The following is a 26908-nucleotide window of genomic DNA, read 5'->3' as shown; positions in this document are numbered from 1 at the left end:
ACCATCTCATCCTCTGTCGTCCCTTTCTCCTCCTGCCTTCAATCATTCCCAGCATCAGGGCCTTTTCTAATGAGTCAGTTCTTCTCATCAGTCGGCCAAAGTATTAGAGCTTTAGCATCAGTCCTTCTAACGAATGTTCAGGGTTGATTTCCTTTAGGATTGACTGGTTTGATCTCCTTGTTGTCCAAGGGACTCTCAAGAGTCTTCTCCAAAACCACAGTTCAAAAGTATTAGTTCTTCAGCACTCAGCTTTCTTTATAGTCCAATTCTCACATCCATACATGACTACTGGAAAAACCATAGCCTCAACTAGACAGACCTTTGTTGGCAAAGTAATGTCTCTGCTTTTTAATATGCTATCTGGGTTGGTCATAGCTTTTCTTTCAAGGAGCAAGCATCTTTTAATTTCATGGCTGCAGTCACCATCTTCAGTGATTTTGGAGCCCAAGAAAAGAAACTCTGTCACTGTTTCCATTGTTTTGCCATCTATTTACCATGAAGTGATGGGACCAGATGCCATGATCATAAAAACCACAGAAACCCACTTTTGCATCTCAAATTTAGCTATAAGCTACCTCCCAGTCAACCCCAAAATGGAGATATGATCACACAATTTTAAGACAAACCAAATACCTCTATTTATTTTATAACTGGTAATTTGAAACACCCCCTTTACAGTTCTGATCCTTCTCCAGGGGATCTTTTCCACCCAGGGATTAAACTCACATCTCTTGCCCTGGCAGGTGGATTCTTTACCACTGAGCCACTTAGGAAGTCCTAGTTAATAAATGAAGTGAAGTCGCTCAGTTGTGTCTGACTCTTTGCGATCCCATGGACTGTAGTCTACCAGGCTTCTCTGTCCATGGGATTCTCCAGGCAAGAGTACTGGAGTGGGTTGCCATTTCCTTCTCCAGGGGATCTTCCTGACCCAGGGATCGAACCCAGGTCTCCTGCACTGCAGGCAGATGCTTTCCCTTCTGAGCCACCAGGGAAGCCCAAGTTAATAAATGGTCCTTCCTATTTTCTAGTTTTTCTCTTGGATATGTTTTGGAAGATGTTTGCATGCTTTAATAGACGATCACACCAACAGAAGATTAAGCTGACAGGCATACTGATTTGGAGACAAGGTTCTATGCTACATAACCAACAAGCCACATTCTATTTTTTTTTAATTAACTGATGCAAAACCTGATTTTGCAGTCAGATTTGCTAATCTCTTCCTAAAACCCTGACTTCTGTGAAAGGAAAATCAAACCATAATTATAATATCCAGAGGGCAGTGGAAACCCTGTGCCTGATAAACTTTTCAAGGAGTCAGTGCCTCCTGAGAGGCACTCTTATATTTCCACTAACTGATTCAACAAGAGTGTGATCATCTTCTCTTAAAGAGAAGATTAAATTCAGCAAGGAAAACTGACGACATAAATCAAAGAGGAGTGATTTTTAAAATAAGAGATCTGTTAGAATTGAATGATTAAAAATAGCCAACGAGGGAATTTGAGATGGACTGTACTTAATAAAAAAGGATGTCATACCAATGGAGCAATATGAGAAAGCGACAAGGGGATAAATAAGGATATTGGTCGTTACAAGTAACCTGACTGTGCAAAGTGTTTACAGAATTTTTCCTTCCCTTTGTCTTTTTCTCTTGGTGCTAACAGCTATATTGTTGAAGTGCACATTTGGGATGCACCTCCTTGTACTCACTTCAGAATTTTGCACTTTTGGTAATTTTGCTCTTGGCTTCCAGGATGCCATGCCTTTAGCTCTGCAGAGCATGATGGAGCTCCAGGAGATTTCACACAACAAAGATGAGGAGGAGAGCAGCTATTCAGAGTCTCCAAGTAATGCCCCAAATCCCTCTGAGGACTTTGTAAGTTATTTATATTCACAGATGAATGAAAATGGAAATAGTAGGGTGAGAAGAAAAGCTGCTTTTCATTTACTTTTTTGGAACTAAAAATAAAACCTGCACTAAAGCAAATACTAATGTCAAAATTAGTAGATTTAAACAGGAGTTTTTTTAATCATTAAATATTTTGAAGTGGATTTGTGAGGCTTTTATTATAATCAAAATTTAAGAGGGCTTCAGACTGTGTTTGTAGGGTATCCAGGGTCTGTGCAGCTTTTAAAATCAACATTTACTTTAAGTCTGCAAATGGTATATTAAGGATTTATTAAGTTAGAAAGCTGTGATTTTCTTAGAGGAATCTCTGGAAATGCCTCGAGTTTTTACAGAAGGAGTGAAGATATTCTGTGAGGATGGCTTTTATTAACATACTATAAACTGGAAAGTAAGAGAGTGATAGTCGCTCAGCTGTATCCAACTCTTTATGACCTCATGGACTGTAGCCTACCAGGCTTCTCTGTCCATGGAATTCTCCAGACCAGAATACTGGAGTGGGTAACTGTTCCCTTCTCCAGGGGATCTTCCCAACCCAGGGATCAAACCCAGGTCTCCCACATTGCAGGCAGATTCTTTACCATCTGAATCACCAGGGAAGCCCAAGAATACTGGAGTGGGTAGCCTATTCCTTCTCCAGCAGATCTTCCCAACCAGGAATCAACCAGGTGTCTCCTGCATTATAGAAGGATTCTTTACCAGCTGAGCTACCATTCAGAAGGGGTTTTATTTAAGAGTCACAGATCTTCTGTTCTGTGGTAAAATATTTGTTTCCTAAGAATTATATAAAATATACAGAATTATAAAGCAACAATTGGGAATCATTAAAAACATGTTTGAGGCAAGAAAGTATTTGGGCAGCAAACTAGTCTGAGTAATAATTATTTTAATTTAGTATATTGGGTGATAGGGTATTATTATTTCATAATAATATTTCAAGTATTATATAAAAGATGTAATAGACTCCTCCATCATCCTGAAGGTCCTTGAAAATGACATATTTTTTTGTATTGGTATTATTGGCATTTGGGGTCAGATGAATCTTCATTGAGTGGCCCTTGTATTGGAGGATATTTAGCTTTTCTACCAGGCTCTAAACCCCAGTAAATGTCTGCCAGCTCATATTTTCGAATCCTGGGAAGTGATACAACACCCACTCCAGTAGAAAAACACCCAGAAGCATGTAGCTTTCCTGGCACTGGGTAATGAAAAGTCATGATTACATCTGAAACTAACATGGTAGATTAGATGGATGGGAGGGAGGAAGAGGATGGGAGAGGGAAGAAGAAAGGGGAGAGTTTGTACAACATGGTAAGTGGAAAAAATGTGCCTACTTCTTTATATGTTTTCTGGACTTAATTACAGTGAGCACATTTTAGAAAAGTCCTCATGGGTTTGCTCTCTGGTTTAATTCCGACTCATTAAGGTGATAAATATATATTGAACACCCTGTAAGCCCATCGTATATAGCTTCCCCATCATCAAGCATGCTCCAGAACCTGACAGAATGAAGAGATAAGGTGTCCTTCCCTACCTTGCATAAAACCACAGGATGATAAATTAGGCTAAATTAGAAAGCTCAATATAAAAGTACCTTTGTATGAATAAAGCGTATTGAACTCTTTTTTAAAAAAATCAAATATTAAGCACTCAAATCTATCTAAAGGCAGAGCAATTGTTTTTATCTAACCATGAGAATATCTATCTACACATTTTGTATAGCACAAAATATTAGAATAAAATCTAATTCTTATTTGTTCCAATCATAATTCCTATGTACAGATGAAGTGGTTCATGTCTGTGGGTCACAGAACATATATATTGTAACTATATTCTCATATTGTAATTAGTGGAGTAGGCAATGACAACCCACTCCAGTATTCTTGCCTGGAAAATTCCATGGACAGAGGGGCCTGGCAGGCTATAGTCCATGGGGTCACAAAGAGTCACACATGGCTGAGTGACTGAGCATTGTAATTAGATTATTCATTCAACTATGTCACAGACACAGTAATTCATCCCAGAACAGTAAACAGATTCTTTGCTTAGTTGACAGACTCATTAAATAATCTGCAGGTGTATATTGATTATTTTATAAGCTAGATATCAAATTTAATCTGTGCTGGCTATTGCTGGCGCCAATATGAGACTGGTTTCCCTCCTCCTCTCCAGTTCGCATGAGTTCGGACAAAGTTACCAGAGGTCATGAATGGGTGCTAAGTCGTTCAGTCATGTCCGACTCTTTATGACCCTATGAACTACAGCCCGCCAGTCTCCTCTGTCCATGGGATTCTCCAGGCAAGAATACTGGAGTGGGTTGCCATGTCCTTCTCCTGGGTAGCTTCCAAACCCAGGTATCTAACCCAAGTCTCCTGCACTGGCAGGCAGGTTCTTTACCACTAGCACCACCTGGGAAGCCCTACCAGGGATCACATAAGTTATTTAATACAAACTACTGCTCAGATGCTGATTCCCTAGAACATCTTTCAGGGTACAAAAAAGAAATCTTTTTCCAAATTGCAATAGCCTAATCATGACACCCAAGCATATATAATAAAGGGAAATGTTAGCAAACATTGTGGTTAGCAAACACAGGAGACTTAGCGGGGAGGCAAGAGGAAACAAAAGAAATTAAATCTAGACTGCTCAGGTGCTGGCATGGAGCTAGACAGTGATTCAGTGTTCATTTTCAATGTCTCAGACCCACAAATATAACAATTTAGGACACAGGATCAGCATCAGCTTAATCCTGCAAGGTATTTAAAGAGGAATCAATAATTCTCTGGCCATTTCTGTAACAGGAACAAAATACCTGTAATAAGGGGGTACTCTCTGTATAGAGGATACAATTGCACTACCAAAATTAACCTGCAGGGTAGACAGGGAAGGGGGTGTGTAGGTGTGGGAGGAACAGGACAAGCCTCTCCTATGCCCAACTGTCCTCCTTTTATTGCTAGCAAAGGGTGCGAATGATATGTGCATTATTAATAATACAGGTTTGGCAGTCCAAGGTGGAGATTATGTGCAATGCTATATTCGGGAGGAGCTCCACTGGGCTCTGAGATTAGAAAGAAGGGGAAGGGATAAGTGTGGAGGGAGATGACCCCACTGACAAAGCCAATGGTTGTGGAGAGAAGGGTGGAGCATAGTTTGGATGTGCAGGTTTCAACTTTTGTATTCTTCTTCCTGTTCACTCTTCAGTTCCAACCTTAGAGTCTAGAGTTGCTATTTTAGTCCTTGCACAGGTTCAGCTAGACAAAAAGAAAGAAAGAAACACAACATGATCCCTTTCTCTTCGAACTTGGCTGGGTACTTGCCTGCCTGCCTTTGTGCTCCAGCAAGGAGGAAGCAAGCCTGTTGATACCAGCTCTGGGCTTGGTATTGGGTGTTGCTCTCTGTGATGGCGTTGTTCTGCTCTTCTGGCAGGCAGCTCATTTACAGAAGCTCGTCCTGACGCCCCTGTCAGTCCTGCTGTCCCTGTTCCCAGGGCCTCAGAAGCTAATCCAGAAACGCTATGACAAACTGCTGGACTATAACAGCTACTTGCAGCGGGCGGCAGCGGATGAGTCAGACTTGGCCAAGAGAGAATATGAGGCCCTCAATGCCCAGCTGGTGGAAGAGCTCCAGGTGTTCAATCTGGCCGCGCGGAAGATCCTCCTGAACTGTCTGTGCAGTTTCGTCACCCTGTTCAGGGACCTGATGATCGTGGCCCAGCGGGTTCACACCACCACGGTGCCGGTAAGCACAGCACCAGGATCTGTCAGAAACCACACCGAGCAAAGCAGCCTACTCATAGCGTGCTTGAGTGTAGTGTGCATGAGTGTGATGTCCGTTTTAACTGAAGCCAGTCAGAGAGTGTTCTGTTCCTTATCCCTCTTCCCCATAGGAAGCTAAAAGCAAGTTCCCTGGTGCAGGTTTACTGTGACACACACACGGAGTTCTTTTTGGAGATTGCTTTTCAAACACCGAACATGTTTCAGCTTGGCTCCCTTTGTTGGCAGAGCCAATGTAACTCCATCTGCCTGATACGATCTTGAAGCTTATCAATTTATATTTTGTATTATCTTCCTATTCAACAGTTTCTAAATGTTAACCATGACCAAGACATGGATCCAAAAATAAGGCCATCTCAGTGTAGTGGCAGAAATAGGATATCCATCAAACCAGTCTTTGTTTTGTTTCTCTCTGAAGAATAGAAGCCTGATCTGTGTGTGAGAGAGAGAGAAATATGTGCATATATATGTGCAAATGTATAAAACAGGGCTTCTTGGTGGCTCAGCAGTAAAGAAGCCGCCAGCAATGCAGATGGGGGTTCCACCCCAAGGTCAGGAAGATCTCCTGGAGGAGGAAATGGTGATCAATCACTCCCGTATTCTTGTTGGGAAAATGCCATGGTCAGAGGAGCCTGGCGGGTTACAGTCCATAGGATCATAAAGCCTTGGACACGACCAAAGCAACTGAGCATGGATGCGTATATAAAACGTAGATATATTAATACATAAAATATATACCTATACCTATATATCTTAACTTTTCATTAGGGTATAATTTTATAATCATTTTATGAAGAAGAAGAAAGATATTTACAGCCTAATATCAACTTAAAAAAATTAGCTTTGTTACCTGGCCTTTCAAGTGTATTATTTATCTTTCAGCTGAGTAGATATTTAATGAACATTTGGAGAAAAATATATTGTATAATTAACTTTTAACTTATCCTCTGAATTAAGTCAAGTTGGATAAATAGGTGCTACATTTACTTGGCTCAAGAGAAAAAGCTATATAAAAATGTATAAGCAGCCTCACAGCCATTCTGACTTCAAACCACCTTATCTCCTGCTCTCACCCTCATTGATATTAGTTTATTTTTATTGTGCCATTAAAAGTATAATAAATGCAAATATGTATTTTATTTCTTACACAAACTAGCAAACTATAGTACCCTTCTGCAACTTGTGTTTAACATCCATGTCAGTACATAGCCTCATCATTTCTTTCACATTTCTAAATGTCTATTGCACAGTTGTACAATATTTTTTGGTAACAACTTTATTGAGACATAATTCACATACTATACATTCCACCCATTTAAAATATAACAATTCAATGATTTTTGTAGATTCACAAGAATCGTGCAGCCATCACCACAATTTTAGAAAATGGTCATCACCCCCAAAAGAAACTGTGCCACTAGCAGTGACTCCACTTTTCCCCTAGCCTCCCTAGTCCCAGACAACCACAAATCTCCTTTCTGTCTCAACAGATATGCTTATTCTGGACATTTGGTATAAAGAGAATTTTACAACATGTGGTTCATTGTGACTGGCTTCTTTCACTTAGTGTAATGTTTTCAAGTTTTGTCCATGTTGCAATGTGTTTTACAACTTAATTCTTTTTATTGCCAAATATTACATTCTACGGGTATATCACATTTTGTTTATCCATTCATCAGTTGGTGAACATTTGGCTTATTTCTACTTTTTGGCTACCATGAATTATGCTGCTATGAACATTCAAGTTCTTAATAGATATATGTTTCCACTTCTCTTGGGTGCATACCTAGGAGTGGAATTTCTGGGTTAACCTTTGGAAGAACTGCCAGTCTGTTTTCTGAAGTGGTTGCACTATTTTACATTCTCAATAGTAATGATTGAGGGTTCCAGTTTCCTCAATCTGTCTTTTTATTATGGCTGTCCTAGTGTATATGAAGTGATAACTCATTGTGGTTTTGATTTGCATTTCTCTGATCAGTCCCCTATTTTAATTTTTTAATCCCCCCCCCACTTTTAAACTTTTAAAATTGAAGTGTAGCTTATAAGATTATATGCAGTAAAATGCACCTATCTGAAGTGTATATCTCAATGATTATTTGTACATATATGCATCTGAGTTACCACCACCCAGATCTAGATATAAGCCTTTTGTGGTTCCCTGTTGCTGCTGCCGCTGTTGCCAAGTCACTTCAGTCGTGTCCAACTCTGTGCGACCCCATAGACGGAAGCCCACCAGGCTCCCCTGTCCCTGGGATTCTCCAGGCAAGAACACTGGAGTGGGTTGCCATTTCCTTCTCCAATGCATGAAAGTGAAAAGTGAAAGTGAAGGCGCTCAGTCGTGTCCGACTCTTCACGACCCCATGGACTGCAGCCCACCAGGCTCCTCCATCCATGGGATTTTCCAGGCAAGAGTACTGGAGTGGGGTGCCATTGTCTTCTCCCTGTTAGGGAACTATAATTTCCAGATTACAGTCCTCCAAAGGTAACCACTCTTCTGACTTATATTACCATAGACTGTTTGGCCTGGTTTGTGTTTTATATAAATGAAATCACACAGCATGTATTCTTGTGTATATTAATCTGTCCCTATTGATAGATATTTGGGTTATTTCCAATCTTTTTCTATTAAAAATAGTGCCAGAGTGATTTTACATGTTAGCAAATGTATTTATATCTTTAGGAGAGATTTCTGAGTGTTCACTAGTGTGTGGAGCAATCTGATTGCAATTTCATTTGGGAACTCCTGGTGATAGCCATCAGTAGGTTTTTCCTCTTGGGTTGTTCAGAATCTTCAGAGATGTCCCTTCAAGTTTTCTGTCTAAAGGGTAATGGTTGACTGTGAAGCCTGGTTGGTAGGGTCTCTGGATCCAGTCAATATCCACTCACTTAATTACCCTCTTTCTAGCTTGGGTCCCCACTCTCATTTGTGCCTAGTGTCCCCGTCTAGACATTTTACCATTTTACCATTTGCAGAGAAAAAATCTTCCATCTTCTGCTAAAGTATGAGTCACCAAGATTCACTGAGATGGAGAAAGAATCTTGGGATCCAAATGCTTTAAAGCAGTTCCAGGTGTCTATATCTGCATAACAGTTTACACCAAACATGGTGGTGTGAAACAACCAGTGGTCACTTATTATGATCTCTCATAGTTCTGGGGTTCACTGGGGTCAGGTAATCACTCTCAGTGTCTCAGTCAGATAATAACTGGGGCTGAAGTGTCACAAAGATTTTCTCAGGCCATTGTCTAAGGTTGGTGGTTGGACGATGATAGAAGACTCAAGCAGTTGGAGATTGGAATAGCTGGGGTTGCATAGACACCCCACTCCTCCCACCCCACTCCCACTGGATCTTTCAACATGGTCTTTTAATATGGTGAACCCAGTGCAACTGGACTTCTTCTATAGTGACTAGAGTCTCCCTAAAGTGTCCCAAGAGAAATGTTTTATCGTTTCTACCTTTAGGTACCACAGTTGGCTTCAAGCATCTCTGAAATTCAGAATCGAGTACTAGAAGAGGTTCAAAACCTGAATTTTGTAAAGGATAACAATGCTACCTTTATTGAGAGGAAACTTAGTTTTGAAAAGAAGAAGCCTGTGCAAACTCTGGTGAGTTTGGTAGCATTCAATGACAATGATGACTATCACTTGTTTTCCTTGTTCAAATCATGGTATGTTATTTTTCATATCACTTATTTCATTCTAATATCTTATAATTACCTACTTATTACACATAGAACTTCTCATTTATTTCTACCCTCTGCACTGTGAACTCCATAAGGTCATAGGTTTTTATCTGTTTTGTACAAGATTTATACAGAACAAGAACCTAAATGTGCTTGACGCAGGTAGGCACTGTATAAATACCTGGTAGGTGAATGAACAGAATTTTATAGAGCAGAATCATTACAGTTTTAACCTTACGTTTTTCTAGATAAGGAATCCTGTTCTGCAGAGATGAAGTGGCTTTCTCAGTGTCACTTAGCAGTAGAGCTGGGACAGGGGCCAAGCCTCTTGACTCCTGCCTAATTTACTAATATTATTTCCCAGAAAAATACATGCACATATACAATTTAATTAATTATATATTATTTATCAAGTGCTTAATACATAAGTGCCTACAACGTGGCAAAAAATATAAAAATGTTCAACAACCAAGAAGGATTAGAACCTCTGCCTTTTTATTCTCAGCCAAATTTTCTTTCTTCTTGACAACACTGCCCTCATGTGCTAACCAGAGAATTTTTCACTGCATAAGTCAGCTAAATACTTTCACAATAACAGCCTGATCTATGCCTCAGCCTTGAAAAAATCCCAAATTAATGTATGGCTTAAACATTTTTAAAAATCTCCAGGGAAGAAATACTTACCAGTATTTATTTGTGAGGATTTTATTATTCATCTGTCTAAATAAAAATCTCTCCTAACTTTCCAGCCAGAAGTGCCACGCCAGACGGACACTCACCGCTCCAAACTTCTATCCACATACAGCACAGAGGAGCTCTACCAAGCTAAGCGCAAGTGCAATGCTACACAAGAATATGACATCAATCTTCTGGAAGGAGAGTTGGTGGCTGTGATGGAACAGAAAGACCCACTGGGGAGTACCAGCAGGTGGCTTGTTGACACAGGAAGTGAGTTTTTGCATAAGATGCAAAGATCTTCCACCTCTCTACCACTTGAGATCTTCCCAGGGGCGTCTGTGTGCTTCTCTAAGTGCAACTGTTTGGAAAGAGTATATAAATAACCTTGTTTCTTCTTTTTATTTCCTACCCAGTTATAAAAGGATATGTGTATTCCTCCTTCCTAAAACCCTACAATCCAGCAAGAGTGCAGAAGGTGGATGCTGAGAACAGGTTCTGCGACGATGACTTTGATAACATCAGCCTCTTTGTGTCTTCACGGCCAGCCAGGGACAGTGTCGCAGGCACCCCAGAAGGTAGCATAAGTGGGAGCAGCTCATCTCTTAGCGGAACATGTGGGAAGTCTGAAACAAATGGCACTGACGCTGACAGTTCTCAAGAGGTAGACGAACAGGTAAGAATTTGAACCTTGATGTGAAGCTGCTTGGCTGTTCAAATCATGAAATATGTTTCCTCTTACTGTGAGACTCTGGAAGTGTCAGCTTCCGTTTTCTGTACTTTTTTCAAGGAATTTAATTCTCTGGGCCTGTTTCCTCAAATGAGGAAAAGAAGACAGTAATTCCCACTTGGCCAAGTTGATGCAAGGATTAGAGATAATGTATAAGTGATCCATCTATGGATCGGTTGTTTTTAATCTTTAGCATAGCACCACCACATAATGACATATACTATATACTGAAACTTTTAAAAGCTACCATTCCTCATTTAACCAGTGCAAAGTCTATTGGCATAATCCTTTCCCCAAATGGTAAGATAACTACTATATAGGGTTCCTCTTACTACCTCAGAAAGTTTCAGTATATTTGTTAATCCCCAGTGGTGACCAATTAATTGGTTCCTTTTTTTAAACATTTTTTCTTTAGTGGCTTTTTTATTCATTAACTTCTTTTAAAAAATAAGGTTAATCCATGTTATTTGTGAAAAGTTAAAATAGTAGAAAAATATAGGTAAATTAAAAGTAAAGGTCTTTATTCTCTCCGCAGTCATACTTTGCAGAGATAATATGCAGGTATATCTTTTCAAATACTGTATTTATATGAGTATATTTATACTTACATGAGTGGGAACATATATGTTGTACATAATTTTTTTCACTTAAAAATATATCTTAGACACAACCATACTTAAATATCTACCTTCTTCCTTAACAAATTCTGCATAGTACTTCATTATTCAGATATATCACAGTTTATGTAACTATTACCATAATAATAGACATTCCGAATATTTTGAGGTTTTTTAAAATTTCAAACAATATTTCAGGCAAGATCCTTATTCATCTATTTTTATACACTTAAATGAGTATATCTGTAAGGCAAGTTCCTAAAAATATAGGAGCGTCAAAGGAGATGTAAAGTCTTGATAGACAGTGCCATACTGCTCTTCAAAAATATTTTATCTATTCAATTTCTTTCATCAATACACTGAATGCTGTCTAATTCATGTCTGAAACTTTAAAAATGGTTTTATTAAGCACTTACTTACATACCATAAAATTTATGCAATTGAAATATACAATTCACTGACTTTTAGTTTACTAACAGTTACCTGAATCCAACTTTAGAACATTTGCTTTACCCTAAAAGATTCTTTGCACTCATTTGTAGCCCTTCCTCTTTCCCACTTTTAGCCCCAAGAAATCTTTAATCTACTTTTTTCCTCCATAGATTTGCCTTCTTTGTATTTACAGACAGCTTCTTTCACTTAGCATGATGTTTTCTGAGATTCACCCATGTTGTAGTATGGATGTGTAGTTTGTTGCTTTTTACTGCCTAATAGTATTTTATTCTTCTAATATAGCTTATTTTGTTTATTCACCAAATGATGGACATCTGGGATAACTTCTATTATGAATAATGCTACTGTGAACATTTTTGTGCAAGTCTTTGTGTGAATTTCATTTTTCTTGAGTGGAATAGCTTATTGGTACCATTAAATTTTTAGAAAACTGCCAAGCTGTTTTTCAAAGTGATTGCACCATTTTATGTATCCAGCAACAATCCGTAAGGATTGTGAATTGCAGTTGCTTCACATTCTTGCCTTATTGCCTTTATCACAGCCATCTTAATGGAAATGAAGTGGCATCTCATTGTAGTTTTGATTTACATTTCCCTAATGACTAATGCTGTTGAATAACTTTCATGTTCTTATTGGCCATTCCTGTTTTGTTTTGCTTTGCTTTTGATGAAATATCTTTTTGGGTATTTGCCCATTTAAAAAATTGGGTTCACTTCTGTTCTTATTATCCAGTTTTAAGAATTTTTTATATATTCTGGATACAGTTCTTTATCAGATATATAATTTGCAAGTATTTTCTCCCAGTCATGGCTGATTCTAAACTCATCTCTACATTCCTGTGTGTTTTTATGATTTTCGTGTCTTGAAGTTTCAAAACCCTGTTTTTCACTTATTCACTCTCTTAGCTTATTCAGAGTTTTTATAAGACTATATAATGTTACAATATCTACTGATTAATGAATTTTTATCAGTGAAATCCATATACTTGATTAAATATCCTCGCTGACTTTGCTTTATCTCAATAACCTGGAAGGACAGACGTTGGAGGACGAAATTTGTGAAGACCCCCTAAAGCTGGTTTGATGTTGAGTTCTAGTTTTTACCTGGCTTTACAGGAAATTTTAGATTAAGTGCCTCACTTAGGCTCAGCATGGATTTTGTAGTTTAAAACTGCATCTAGTGCTTACTAGCTGCTGCTACTGAAGAGTAATTAATTGCTTTGAGTAATCCTATCAATATGCATCATGGGAATTAGGTCCATTAGAAGTTTCCATTACTGAGGGGAAAATAAGAATTTTCTTTTGCTCCAAACAAAGCATATTAATGATATCTTTCCAAAGTGCTGTTTGTTCTCCTTTTCCTCTGAGTTTCAAACCAATTCAAAATAGACTATGGTGTCATGGATATAAATACAAATATTATTACTGGTAAAACTGAATTAGAAAAGGCAGCTTGGATCTGTGAACACATAGGATCTCCTGTACCCTTCCTTTGACTTGAAATAACCCAACTCAAATTTCAGATTTCTTCCATTAAATAATAATGGCATGGTCTGTATTAGTTTTCTATGCTGCATAACAAATCATCACAAACTAAGTAGCTTAAAACAACATAAATTTATTATCTCATCATTTTCTTGGTCAGAAGTCCAGGCCACAGCTTAGCTGGGTGCTTTGCTTGGAATCTCAAAGTGCTGCAGTCTAGACGTTTGCTTGGCTGTGCTTCTTTCTGAAATTCAAGGTTCTCTTCCAAGCTCATGGTGATGCAGAATTTAGTTCCTTGTTCCAGTGAGACCAAGGCTTCCATTTTCTTGCTGGCACAATCTTTTGTACATCTCAAAGAAGACCAAGTTTAATAATGGCTAAAATCCAGTCTTAGAAGGATGTAATGTCTGAGAATCAGTGCTTTTTTCTTTTTCTATGTGAATAATACTGAGAACATAATTTTTGACTTTTAAAAAGTTGATTGTTTTGTAGTAATTTTAGATTCACTATCTGATTCCCCCCCCTTTACATTTTTCAACTGCTTATAATAATGCTATATGTCTAGCATGTAATCATTTAAAAAGTGCTTCAAAAGTTAGAAAGCTGTAACATAATGTATCTAACTAGTCATTAAAATGATGCTTTAGAGAACTATTTACTGACATGAAAAGATTTTAAAATATATCTTAAAGTGAAGAAGAAGGTTGCAAAAATTATGTGTACTATAATACATACTTAGTGCCACTTTAGGTAGGTACATAGAAAAGAAGAGGACAAGGAAGAAAGGATAAAAGAAAAAGGCATTCACAGAAATTGGGTAAATTTTTTTCTGCTTACCTTTACTTGAAACTTTTTTCTTTTACTAAAATTACATTCGTGATAACAATTCATATTTGCTAAAAAAAAGAACATGAAGGCTTGCTTTTGTGGGTCAGGGAGAATGAGCATTTTTCACGCAATATGACTATCTTGGCTTCCTAAGCTAATATAATATTGTAAATACTCATTTTGCAGATTTTTAGTTTTGGAAAGGAAGATTAAAATATATTACGATTTTAGTTGTTGCTAATTAGAGAACTGGGATGAAATCAGTAACATGAGATTCAGTGAAGATAGGTAATGTGGCTCACTAAGGGAGGAATAATTAAATGCACAATTATAGAATAAGGAAATGCTGAATTGGCAGTGGCACCGCAAGGAAAGAGCTGGTGGTTGTAAGTAATAAATTGGGTACGAGTCAATAATACAATAATACAGGGTGTTATTAAAAAAGGAAATGTGGAGAACTGGATTGTAGTCACAGAATATTGTACATAAAATGAACCAGAGCTTTACATATTGCAAAGAAGTAATTAATAAAATATATTTTACTGAATGCCAAGGAAAGGATCAGATGATTATGGCTTAAATTTCCAAAACTGTAATAAATGTGTCTGGACCAAAACATAGTAACATTGAAAGTTGAAGGATATGTCTTAGAACAATGAAAACATTTTTAAAAAGAGAGAAAACCTTTAGCTCTTAAATCCATAACAAACTGAAAATTTCTAGCTTGCAGTCTAATGTTATCAACTACTATCTCTTTAAAAGCAGATTTACTTCCATTTTGAATATTTATCTTATGTTAAATGGAGGTACAATTCAGTTCAGTTCAGTCGCTCAGTCGTGTCCAACTCTTTGCGACCCCATGAATCACAGCACACCAGGCCTCCCTGTCCATTACCAACTCCTGGAGTCCACCCAAACTCATATGCATCGAGTCGGTGATGCCATCCAGCCATCTCATCCTCTGTCGACCCCTTCTCCTCCTGCCCCCAATCCCTCCCAGCATGAGACTCTTTTCCAATGAGTCAGCTCCTCACATGAGGTGGCCAAAGAATTGGAGTTTCAGCTTCAGCATCAGTCCTTCCAATGAACACCCAGGACTGATCTCCTTGGTTGGATCTCCTTGCAGTCCAAGGGACTCTCAAGAGTCTTCTCCAACACCACAGTTCAAAAGCATCAATTCTTCGGTGATCAGCTTTCTTCATAGTCCAACTCTCACATCCATACATGACCATGGGAAAAACCATAGCCTTGACTAGACGGACCTTTGATAGCAAAGTAATATCTCTGCTTTTTAATATGCTTTAAAATATGCTTTTTAATATCTAGGTTGGTCATAACTTTCCTTCTAAGTAGTAAGCGTCTTTTTTTTCATGGCTGCAATTACCATCTGTAGTGATTTTAGAGCCCCCAAAAATAAAGTCTGACACTGTTTCCACTGTTTTCCCATCTATTTGCCATGAAGTGATGGGACCAGATGCCATGATCTTAGTTTTCTGAATGTTGAGCTTTAAGCCAACTTTTTCACTCTCCTTTTTCACTTTCATCAGGAGGTACAAACATATCTAAAAACTGAAAAATTCTCATCCTAAGGTAACTTTGGACTATGATCATCTAAAGTATTCAAAGTGTATAATTTTGTAATTTAACTTTAAAATTTTATGAGTGTTCATATTGAATGTTTAAAATATAAGCTTTGCTAGGTAGATTTTGTATTCCCCTTGAGAGTATATGTGCCAAACTGAAAGACCACCACAAATATTTAGGAATCATATATTAGTAGGTAATTTGACTTGATAAAAAATCTATAGCTGCACTGATAAAGTATGTATATTATGTATGCATGCTAAGTTGCTTCAGTTGTGTCCAACTCTGTGCGACTCTATGGACTACAGCCTGCCAGGCTCCTCTGTCCATGGGATTTTCCAAGCAAAGATACTGGAGTGAGTTACCATGCCCTCCTCCAGGGGATCTTCCCAACCCAGGGACCGAACTCGTGTCTTTTATGTCTACCTGCATTGGCAGGCAGGTTCTTAACCACTAGTGCAACCTAGGAAGCCCCATAACATGTATAAAAATTGCAAAAGATGGCTAGCAACTACTAATGTGGGCTCTTAAAGATTATTTCAGAAGCTGTATTATAATACATCATATTCCTGAAAGCTTTTGCAAACCATATTTTCCACTCTGTTCTTATGGATATATTCAATGCCTTCACTTTCTAAACAACAAAAATAGCAGCAGCAGTATATTAGAGATTCCAGTCCCTTTCTACAAGAATACACTCTGCACATCCTTGCTAGAACAAGAGTTTGGTTCCTAAAGTACTATGAGAAATGAATGAAGCACACGATTTGGAGTTGGAAGATACAGTCCAAGTAGTACCAACTAGCTCTATGATTAGGAGCATGTTACATCTCCAAGTTTCATCTCACAGGGTTAAGGATACAGCACATTTGACATGTAAACTGTTGTGAGACCTATAAAGGGTGGTCATTATTGCTACCATCTCTCATCTGAGATGGGAATACCAGACCACCTTACCTGCCTCCTGAGAAATCTGTATGCAGGTCGAGAAGCAACAGAACTGGACATGCAACAACAGACTGGTTCCAAATAGGGAAAGGAGTACGTCAAGGCTGTATATTGTCACCCTGCTTATTTAACTTGTATGCACAGTACATCATGAGAAACGCTGGGCTGGATGAAGCATAAGCTTGAATCAAGATTGCCAGGAGAAATATCAATAACCTCAGATATGCAGATGACACCACCCTCATGGCAGAAAGTGAAGAAGGACTGAAGAGCCTCTTGATGAAAGTGAAAGAGGAGAGTGAAAAAATTGGCTTCAACCTCAACATTCAGAAAACTAAGATCATGGCATCCAGTCCCGTCACTTCATGGCAAATAGATGGGGAAACAATGGAAACGTTGAGAGACTTTTTGGGCTCCAAAATCACTGTAGATGGTGACTGCAGAAATTAAAAGATGCTTGCTCCTTGGAAGAAAAGCTATGACCAACCTAGACAGCATATTAAAAAGCAGAGACATTACCAACAAAGGTCTAGTCAAAGCTATGGTTTTTCTAGTCATCATGTATGGATATGAGAGTTGGACTATAAAGAAAGCTGAGCGCTGAAGAATGATGCTTTTGAACTGTGGTGTTGAAGAATCTTGAGAGTCCCTTGGACTGCAAGGAGATCCAACCAGTCCACCCTAAAGTAGATCAATCCTAAATATTCATAGGAAGGACTGATGCTGAAGGTGAAACTCCAATACTTTGGCTACCTGATGTGAAGAACCGACTCATTGGAAAAGACCCTGATGCTGGGAAAGATTGAAGGAGGGAAGAGAAGGGGATGACAGAGGATGAGATGGTTGGACGTTATCAATGATGCTATGGACATGAGTTTGAGTAGGTTCCGGGAGTTGGTGATGGGCAGTGAAGCCTGGTGTGCTGCAGTCCATGGAGTCGCAAAGATTCGGACACAACTGAGTGACTGAACTGAACTGAACTGATTGTTACCATTCCATTGCTTATGGCATCTCCCTTTTGGTTTTCTCTTTACTTCTTTAAATTGCAAAATGATACATACCCACCAATCTGTCTTGTATGTATCTTGTATGACTCAAGATAATCTCATGTGTTCTTGTATGATATCCAAGCCTTTCAGCCTTACTTTCAAAACAAACCAACATATATTTGAATTCCTAATATATATCATTGATGTGGTCAATGGAGAAAAGTTAAAATGTGGTTCCTCTCCCTGAGGTGGAGCTCATGCTAGAGCTGTTGAAATGATACATGTCCATGGTATCAGAATACCATCAAAAGCTAAATAGTTCAAGTTCTAAAGAACAGGTTATGCTGTATCTGTACCATTGACCCTTGAATGACTCTGAGGTGAGGGAGCTGACCCCTGGGCAGCTGAAAATCCACAAAAAATTTTGATTCACCCCAAACCTAACTCCTAATAGTCTACTTTGACTAGAAGAAGCCTTAATGATGATACAAACACTTGATTAACATATATTTTATATGTTTATGTATTATACATATATACAATAAAACTAGAAAAAATGTTATTAAGAAAATCATAAGGAAAAGAATACATTTTAAATACTTTACTGTATTTACCGATATGTAAGTTTATGTCATTTGTTTACAAAATGAATCATTTCTTAATACATCAACATTATATGATATAAAGCAAATGTAATATTATTTGCATTATTAATGCTAGACATCAGAAATGAAAAAATTATATAAAAAAGAAAATCATATTTATTTACAGGTATAACAATTCATGCATTGAAAACAAAGCAGCACTCGGATTGTTTTATGGTAGCCTAGTATAATCAGTTGGAGAAGGCAGTGGCACCCCACTCCAGTACTCTTGCCTTGAAAATCCCATGGACGGAGGAACCTGGTAGGCTGCAGTCCATGGGGTCGCGAAGAGTCGGACACGACTGAGCAACTTCGCTTTAACGTTTCACTTTCATGCATTGGAGAAGGAAATGGCAACCCACTCCAGTGTTCTTGCCTGGAGAATCCCAGGGATGGGAGAGCCTGGTGGGCTGCCATCTATGGGGTCGCACAGAGTCAGACACGACTGAAGTGACTTAGCAGCAGCAGCAGCAGTATAATCAGTATGATTGCATCACAGTAGCCTAACCTATTCACTAATGACTAAATCATAAAATTTTTTTGGCATACAGTATTACAGTCATAGTCATAGTATTGGGTGGGCCAAAAAGTTTGTTCGCGTTTTTCTGAAAAACCTGAACAAACCCAAACAAATTTTTTGGCCCACCAATACAAACTGGAAATGTTACACTTTTTAAAAAAATCACTTACCTGTGATGATAGGCTGATATGCAGTCTCTTCAGTTATGATAGGCATACTGAATGGTAATATAATTCTTTGAAAGCAAAGTTATAAAACAGAAAGAAAACTAACATTATTTTGTTAAATATCACTATCTTATGCTTTAATAATTTAGTATTTTATGCATTCATGACATCTTTTTTATTTTTTCAATATTTCTTAACTATGTGGTTCATCTGTGTTTTTTTTCAAATAGTCACAGATCTCTCTCTTTTTTTTTTTTACAATATATTTACTGAAAAAAAGTGTGTAAGTGGATCCACACAGTTGGGTATTGGCCAAGGATTGAGTAGTCCCTGCTCCACAACCCAGTCTCCTGCTCAATGGATTTATCTTATTTCTTATTTCCTTTTTATCCTGACCCTCATTTTTGAGAAAGCGAATCTGCTTGCCTTCCCCATGTACTGTTTCCGTGTATTCATCTCTGTACCTTTGAACAGGAAATATCTACCCTTGTTATTACCTTTGTGACCTATAGAAGGTTACTTCTTCCAAAACCCAGCTCACAAATTAGCTTATACATATATACACACAGTGTGTGTGTGTATGTATATTTATCACCTGTATTTGCATGGTGTTTTTCTTGTTTTGCTTTGTTGTTTTTGCATGTACCCCCATTTTTTGGGCAATTTTTTCCCTAGCGGGGTTATAAGTGCTCTGACAATATAATATCTGGCAACTAATAGATACATAGTAAATTTTAATTAAATGAATGTTGTTAGCTGACTGCTTAATTTTATAACATAACTAAACATTTTTATTAACAGTCTTAGTGGAAGAGGGACTAAACACTTACTTAGAGGCTTCTTATGCATCTAATAATTATGAAGTTTTAAGGTTAAAGAAAAATTCTGGTCACTCAAATAATTTAAAATTATAAATTTAATACACTGTCATTATAAAAGTTTATAAAATAAGAAAACAAAAACAAATAAGAAAAATTTAGTAATACTTCTAAATCTTGGAAATCTTTATTACGTTTGTCTAAATTTTAGGTTCTACTTCTAATAATTATACTATTCAAAGAAAACCATCTAACAGTATTAGACTTGTACATCTGGTTTCTTTTTGACTATTTTGTCATAAGCATTTTCCTGTGTTGTCTCAGAAAACAGTATTTTTATGACTACAAATTTCCTTAGTGTAAGCATCTAGAATTTAACTATTGTTTACTGAACCTTTAATGTTATTCCACCTCCCTCCCACTTTTCACCTTATAAGTAAGTGGGTATTACATTATTATGCCATAATCTCTTCCAGTGTTTCTATTTCTGTAGAAGAGATTCTTTGAGCTATTACTGAATCAAAAAAAGCTAACATTAAAAAGATTTAATAAAAAGTGCCAAATTGCCTTCAAGAATGAATAATTTAGACTCCTTCCAACAGAACAAGAATGGCAATTTCACTGTTTTCATCTTGGACCATACTTTGGCAAAATAAATCCAACAAAGGAGTTGGGGAAATGTAACTTTAGGAAAATTCTAAATCTTGGAAATCTTTATTATGTATGTCTAAATTTTTAGGTTCTGCTTGTAATAATATCATTTGCTTCTTTGTCTAGATTTTCTATGCAGTTCATGCCTTTCAAGCACGGAGTGACCATGAACTTAGCCTTCAGGAATACCAAAGAGTGCATATACTTAGATTTTGTGACCTAAGTGGTAATAAAGAGTGGTGGTTAGCTGAAGTTCAAGGACAGAAAGGCTATGTTCCAGCTAACTACCTTGGGAAGATGACTTATGCTTAAGAAAATAAGCCTTTGACTTTCATTTTCTGGCAAGTTGTTGATTGACTACCTCATAAAACTGCGATTACAAAATGTTCGCCTAGAAATCAAGAAACCTCCAAACTGTTAATATAAGAACTGACACCATTTCAGATTTTAAGGAAGACTATGCTTAATGGAGAAGGAAATGGCAACCCACTCCAGTGTTCTTACCTGGAGAATCCCAGGGACCATGGAGCCTGGTCGGCTGCCGTCTATGGGATCGCAGAGAGTCAGCCACGACTGAAGCGACTTAGCAGCAGCAGCAGCATGCTTCCAATCACTGCAGATGCTGATTGCAGCCATGAAATTAAAAGACGCTTACTCCTTGGAAAGAAAGTTATGACCAACCTAGATAGCATATTAAAAAGCAGAGACATTACTTTTCCAACAAAGGTCCATCTAGTCAAGGCTGTGGTTTTTCCTGTGGTCATGTATGGATGTGAGTTGGACTGTGAAGAAAACTGACCACCGAAGAATTGATGCTTTTGAACTGTGGTGCTGGAGAAGACTCTTGAGAGTCCCTTGGACTGCAAGGAGATCCAACCAGTCCATTCTAAGAGAGATCAATCCTGGGTGTTCATTGGAAGGACTGATGATGAAGCTGAAACTCCAATACTTTGGCCACCTCATGAGACGAGTTGACTCACTGGAAAAGACTCTGATGTTGGGAAGGATTGGAGGTGGGAGGAGACGGGGACGACAGAGAACGAGATGGCTGGATGGCTTCACCGACTTGATGGACACGAGTTTGAGTGAACTCCGGGAGTTGGTGATGGACAGGGAGGCCTGGCGTGCTGCGATTCATAGGGTTGCAAAGAGTTGGACACAACTGAGCGACTGAACTGAATTGAACTGATGCTTCCAAACAAGATTATTTCAAAATGTACTATAAGGAATGCATGTTGAAGGAACCACTAAACAAATAGAACGGCAAAACAAACAGCCAAAAAGCTCCAACTATCAACTCCATAAAAGTGATCTTCTGAAAGTGAATGTATTCTTTATCATCATGAAAGGCTGGATCTAAGGATAAAGTTTTTTCAATTTACTGTATTTTATTTTTCTGTATTATATATTTTGCCTTAAATGTTTTTTATATTTTTCTCTTTTGAACATGCATGCATGTATATACCTACACACCCATATATACCATAACATTACATGGTTTACACACATATATGTATACTATGTGGTACAGATTATACATATATATGCATGAACCAGGGAGTGTACTAAAAAAGACATAAGAACAGAAATTATTTACTTAATTAACAGTGAACAAGAAGCCTGATATGGACTCTCTCTTTAATGGAAGTTTTGAATTTAAAAAAAACCCTGAATAACATAATGGTAATATCTAACATTTACTGAATGCATATCAAATGCCAAACATAAATGCTTTCAGTTCAGTTCAGTCGCTCAGTCGTGACATAAATGCTTTATATGTGGTAAATTATTTGATACTCAAAACATTATGAGGAAACTATGGCCTAAACAGATGAAGTAGTTTATTTAGCCCAAGTTACATTGCTAGCAAGTGGTAGGGCTGAAATTCAAACCTAGATCTAGTTATAGAGGTCTATACTCCTAAACATTACATGGCATATATTTACTATCAGCAAAGAACATAGTGATAAAAATAATCAATACTGATGAGGACCATTTTCCTCATTGAGAAATTTTTCAAAATCAAGGGCTATTGGAATTTCCATGATTAGCTTAGATAATAGGAAGTACCTAAGTTTATTATTTTTATTTTTTGCTTAAACATTGTTGAAAGTGAAATTGCTTAAAAACTATCCTACATGATCACTAACGATATTTTAATGAGAAAATATTTTTGGATCACTCAATCACGTAGATGATGAATGAGGAATGTGTGTTCCATGTTCTGAGCCAAGATGTAAATATTTTTAGTTGCTGATTTGTACTTAGACAAGGCAGGCACTGAGGATAGCATTTGCTGTAACACAATGTCCTGGGACACTGAACTTTCATTTAGGAATAGCTCAGAACTGTCCTCTAAGATTTCAGGCATATTTTGTCCCAAGACATTTTATTGAACTAAAGATGTTCCTTTGGAATAGAAAAAAAGATTAAATTTCACTAAGTAGTTTCTTTTAAAAACCAAACTAAGGGAGATTTTCATTGTCCATATAAAATGCGTTAATATATTAAATTTTACAATTTTAAAGTTAAAATTAGTCTCAAAGATTTGATCTCAATAACACATATTGTTACATCTATTACTGAGGAATACAAAAAAATGAAGAATGCCATTTTTCAGAGAGCTGTTGACTTTTAACATACACAGGCCATGTACAACCATAGGAATTCATGAGAAGACATTACATGACAGAAAAATTTATATTTTATGATACTGTTTCTAAAATTCTTAAGGTTTATCAGGTTCTATTTATAAGTTGCTTCTGCATAAAATTTTGCTTGAGTTGGGAACCAAAAGATTGGATGTACAGCAACTTTTTGTCTTTTAAAGGGTTCTTTGTATTCAATAGTGAAACATAAGTAAATTCCAGTTTGCTTAGGGTAAAGCAAAAGGAAATCCCAACTTGTAACTTGTGGCAACCGTGAATATACCAACTAGTGGGGAATTTTTATATAATTTAAATTAGCTGTGACCTAAATACTCCTCCCTGAAATTATATAAATAACACATATCTGGTTTTCTGGCTGAAGTAAGTGACTTGAAGTAAGATGGATAGAAGTTCTGTCTACCTGTGTAGTCCTAAGATTGATGCTTCCTGTCTGACCTTAGAGAAACCACACCACTGAAATCACAGCTACAATTAGTAACTGAGCAAGACTTATAGTGAAGCCACCTTCTGCAGTCCCCCACTATTGTGGCAAATATACATTACTATAAACCTATGTTGTTGCTATTTTCAAAATATGACCTACATTTCATATGCTATTTAGGCTTTTTTAAAAAGAATTATACGATATATACATTTTAAAAGTATATTATTTAAAATCAAGTAATTGTAATTTTAAAGTCAGGCATTATTTTATTGGGTCTAAGGGAAATAAAATCCCGTATATGTATGTCTTCAAGAAGTCTAAAAAGATAGACCTGTTGGTGACATCACTGCATTTAAGGAATTTTAATGTAATTCTATTATGTCTTTAAAATTAAATGTTATTATATGGTAGACAATTCTCTGAAATAGGTATTTTTACTAAGAATGAAGGGGAAATTATTGTGGCTGTTTTTATGAAACAAATAAACAGGTGTATGTATGCACTTTATTTAGTATTTATTTTTAAATATGGATGCCTTAAGCTATATACATAATAAAGTTTAGAAATTATTTTTTAAACTCTAGTAATACTAAGTTACCATGGGTGCTTAAATCATGTGAAAGAGTCACAAAGCCACTATGTGAACATTTCTTATATTTTAGAAAAATATCTGGTCTTAGTATATAAAACATGTCTATGAAGAGAAGAATTGTGCAGAAGAAATGTAATGCACATTGTTAGTCATATAAATGCAGCATTGCATGAACAGTTTTAAGTACTGGTATATTCCATATCTTCCCTAAAATATAACTTGGACTTTTAGAAATAAATGGCTGTTAAGTGCCTGTCACTATTTGTGATGAATATTTAGATGATTTACAAACATTTAGTAAACACGGAATTAAAAACTCATTTTTCCATCAACTTCTTTGACTTTTGTCAATTGCAAAAACCTCTCAAAGTTATTGTGAATAAAGAGAGGAAATCTTTATATCCTAAGATGGCAAAACCACTTTATTTAGATCCTATTTGTCATAACTATATGGCTTCTTAAGGTACTCAGTACACGGTTCAATACTTGGATACATTGAGAAACCTCACAACATTCAAGCTAAATTAAGACATGTACATTTACATTATAGTGATGAGGAAGGAATTAAATTTCACTGACTGGAAGGACACTAGATTTTATATGCTTTATAGAGATATCCTACTATTTATAGAATGCTACTATTTTTAAAGTCTATTTTTTTCAATTACCTCTCTCATATATATACTAAATAGTAATATAAAAAAAGTTAGTCATTAAATTCTCTGTGACCTACAAAATCATTCCAATATAGAAATCTTTACTCCAGGAATTCAAGTTGAATCTCTGTGAACCAATAACTGTGCTCACAATATTACACTCTGCTGCTAAGTCGCTTCAGTCGTGTCTGACTCTGTGCGACCCCACAGACGGCAGCCGACCAGGCTCTGCCGTCCCTGGGATTCTCCAGGCAAGAACACTGGAGTGGGTTGCCATTTCCTTCTCCAATGTGTGAAAGTGAAAAATGAAAGTGAAGTCGCTCAGTCGTGTCTGACTAGTAGCGACCCCATGGACTGCAGCCCACCAGGCTCCTCTGTCCATGCGATTTTCTAGGCAAGAGTACTGGAGTGGCTTGCCATTGCCTTCTCCGAATATTACACTCTAGATACAGACAAAACTTGCTTTCTCAGGAAAATAAGTCACATTTTAGTATATGCCAGAACACGATGTTCTTGTTCAAAAATCTTGTGGATATATTCTTAGTAAATACAGCTTCTCTTAAAGAAATAATATTATAGCATGTAAACACATGGCTTTCTCTACTTGCTTATAATTTTTATAATTATTGCGCCAAATGTATTTCTGTAAAATGATGTATTTCCTATACAACCTATGGTCACCATAGTTTGTAATCTGTTACTAATAAACAGTACTACCACATCCTTTTTAAGAGTCAGAATCACCTAAACTTTGAATATTAGAGGCCTTCCATTTTATTTCATTCGTTACCATTTATGTTTTATAGAGGAGGAAACTAAGATCACATAGCTAACAGGAGAGACTGGGATTCAAAAACAGGTCTCCTGACTTTAAGCCAGTGTCCTTTTAGAGCTTTAAGTCACTAAAATCTCCAATTAAATAATCTTAACAGAAAAGCACAATATGCAAAACAGAAGTGATACTGGCTAAATTTCTACTAAAATGGGATTTGAACTTACAATCCTAAAAGCTTGCTTTTTGGCTCACCTACGTATCTGTCTATTCTTTCACTGAGCCAAGAGCTGCAGTGGGAACACCATGATGTGCAAGACACACAAAATCCCTGCCCTCACACGACTTAAAATTCTGTGGCAAAAACAAACGACAGATAACAAAATAAAACAAATGATAAATATTCTTAACATAAAGCTGGCTACATTCATCACATGCTCAGTCATAAAGTTCAGTTAATGATATGGAAAAATCAAGGTCTAAGAGCTACTTGGGATAAACTCTAATACCAAATATACCTCTATGAAATACCAAACTTAGTTATACACTACGTTATACACTACTAGATGTATGTATCCTACACATGTCAAGATTCTAAAATATATTTATACACACATACAATCTATAAAAGAACCATGCTCAATAAAAGTTAACTTACTTCCTAAACAAGTTTTCTAAAGTCCTCTTTGAAATACTATAAAAAGTAAAATGCTTTTATTCAACTCTATCCAGCAGATGTTTTTGACTATGATTGGATAAAATTTTCTAATTACCAATGTGCAACTGTTTGCATTATTGCTTTAATTTCTTGTAGGTACTGAGGTTATATTAACTATTACAGTTGTTGAACTGAGCTTGTGTCATATCATTTTATCCAGTTTAGTTAAAAATGACCCTGAACTATATAAACAAATGATGATGAACAGACATATATTTTTTGGTCTTTGGACACTAAAGGGGACTTGGAGTTGATGCCACATTGATATTTAATCAACAGAAACCTGAGTTTCTCAAAACAAAGACATATGCAGGCAGATTTTAAGCATGTAAATAGATGTTTACTGCACTTTGAAGTAAGAATTATTTCAAATTTGAGTCGTAACTTACCATGAATTCAGTGCCATTATTTAACAAAGCAGTTTAAAATGTCTTTCCTTAAAAAAGGCCAAGCTTACTTTAAAATGTTTTAACTTCACAGAAAGCATTTACCAATATATTTTAGAACAATAATGTGAGAAAAATATAGGAATTATGGGCAAGGGTTTGAGTTTAGAAGTTTATAGTTTTAGTAGCATACCTCAAGGCTGAAGGAACAGGCTGCTCAAGTT

General features: G+C 36.9%; 1 protein-coding gene across 1 annotated transcript in view; it reads left to right on the top strand.

Annotated features, from left to right (window-relative positions):
• ARHGEF38 (Rho guanine nucleotide exchange factor 38) overlaps nt 1-24062 on the top strand; it is a 148208-nt gene extending 124146 nt beyond the window's left edge. The window contains exons 9-14 of the mRNA XM_055433935.2: nt 1751-1873; nt 5330-5641; nt 9139-9282; nt 10109-10307; nt 10451-10710; nt 20594-24062. Of these exons, the coding sequence (XP_055289910.1) occupies nt 1751-1873; nt 5330-5641; nt 9139-9282; nt 10109-10307; nt 10451-10710; nt 20594-20779 (1224 nt within the window). The 3' untranslated portion in view covers nt 20780-24062. The remainder of the gene's footprint in view (nt 1-1750; nt 1874-5329; nt 5642-9138; nt 9283-10108; nt 10308-10450; nt 10711-20593) is intronic.
• Nucleotides 24063-26908: the final 2846 nt, after the last annotated feature.

This window comes from Moschus berezovskii, chromosome 5 (assembly GCF_049115385.1).
Source record: "Moschus berezovskii isolate FMDL1 chromosome 5, NW_MosBer_1.0, whole genome shotgun sequence".
NCBI lineage: Eukaryota > Metazoa > Chordata > Mammalia > Artiodactyla > Moschidae > Moschus > Moschus berezovskii.
Note: the sequence above shows the minus strand (reverse complement) of the source record. Positions and strands in the feature narration are given on the sequence as shown.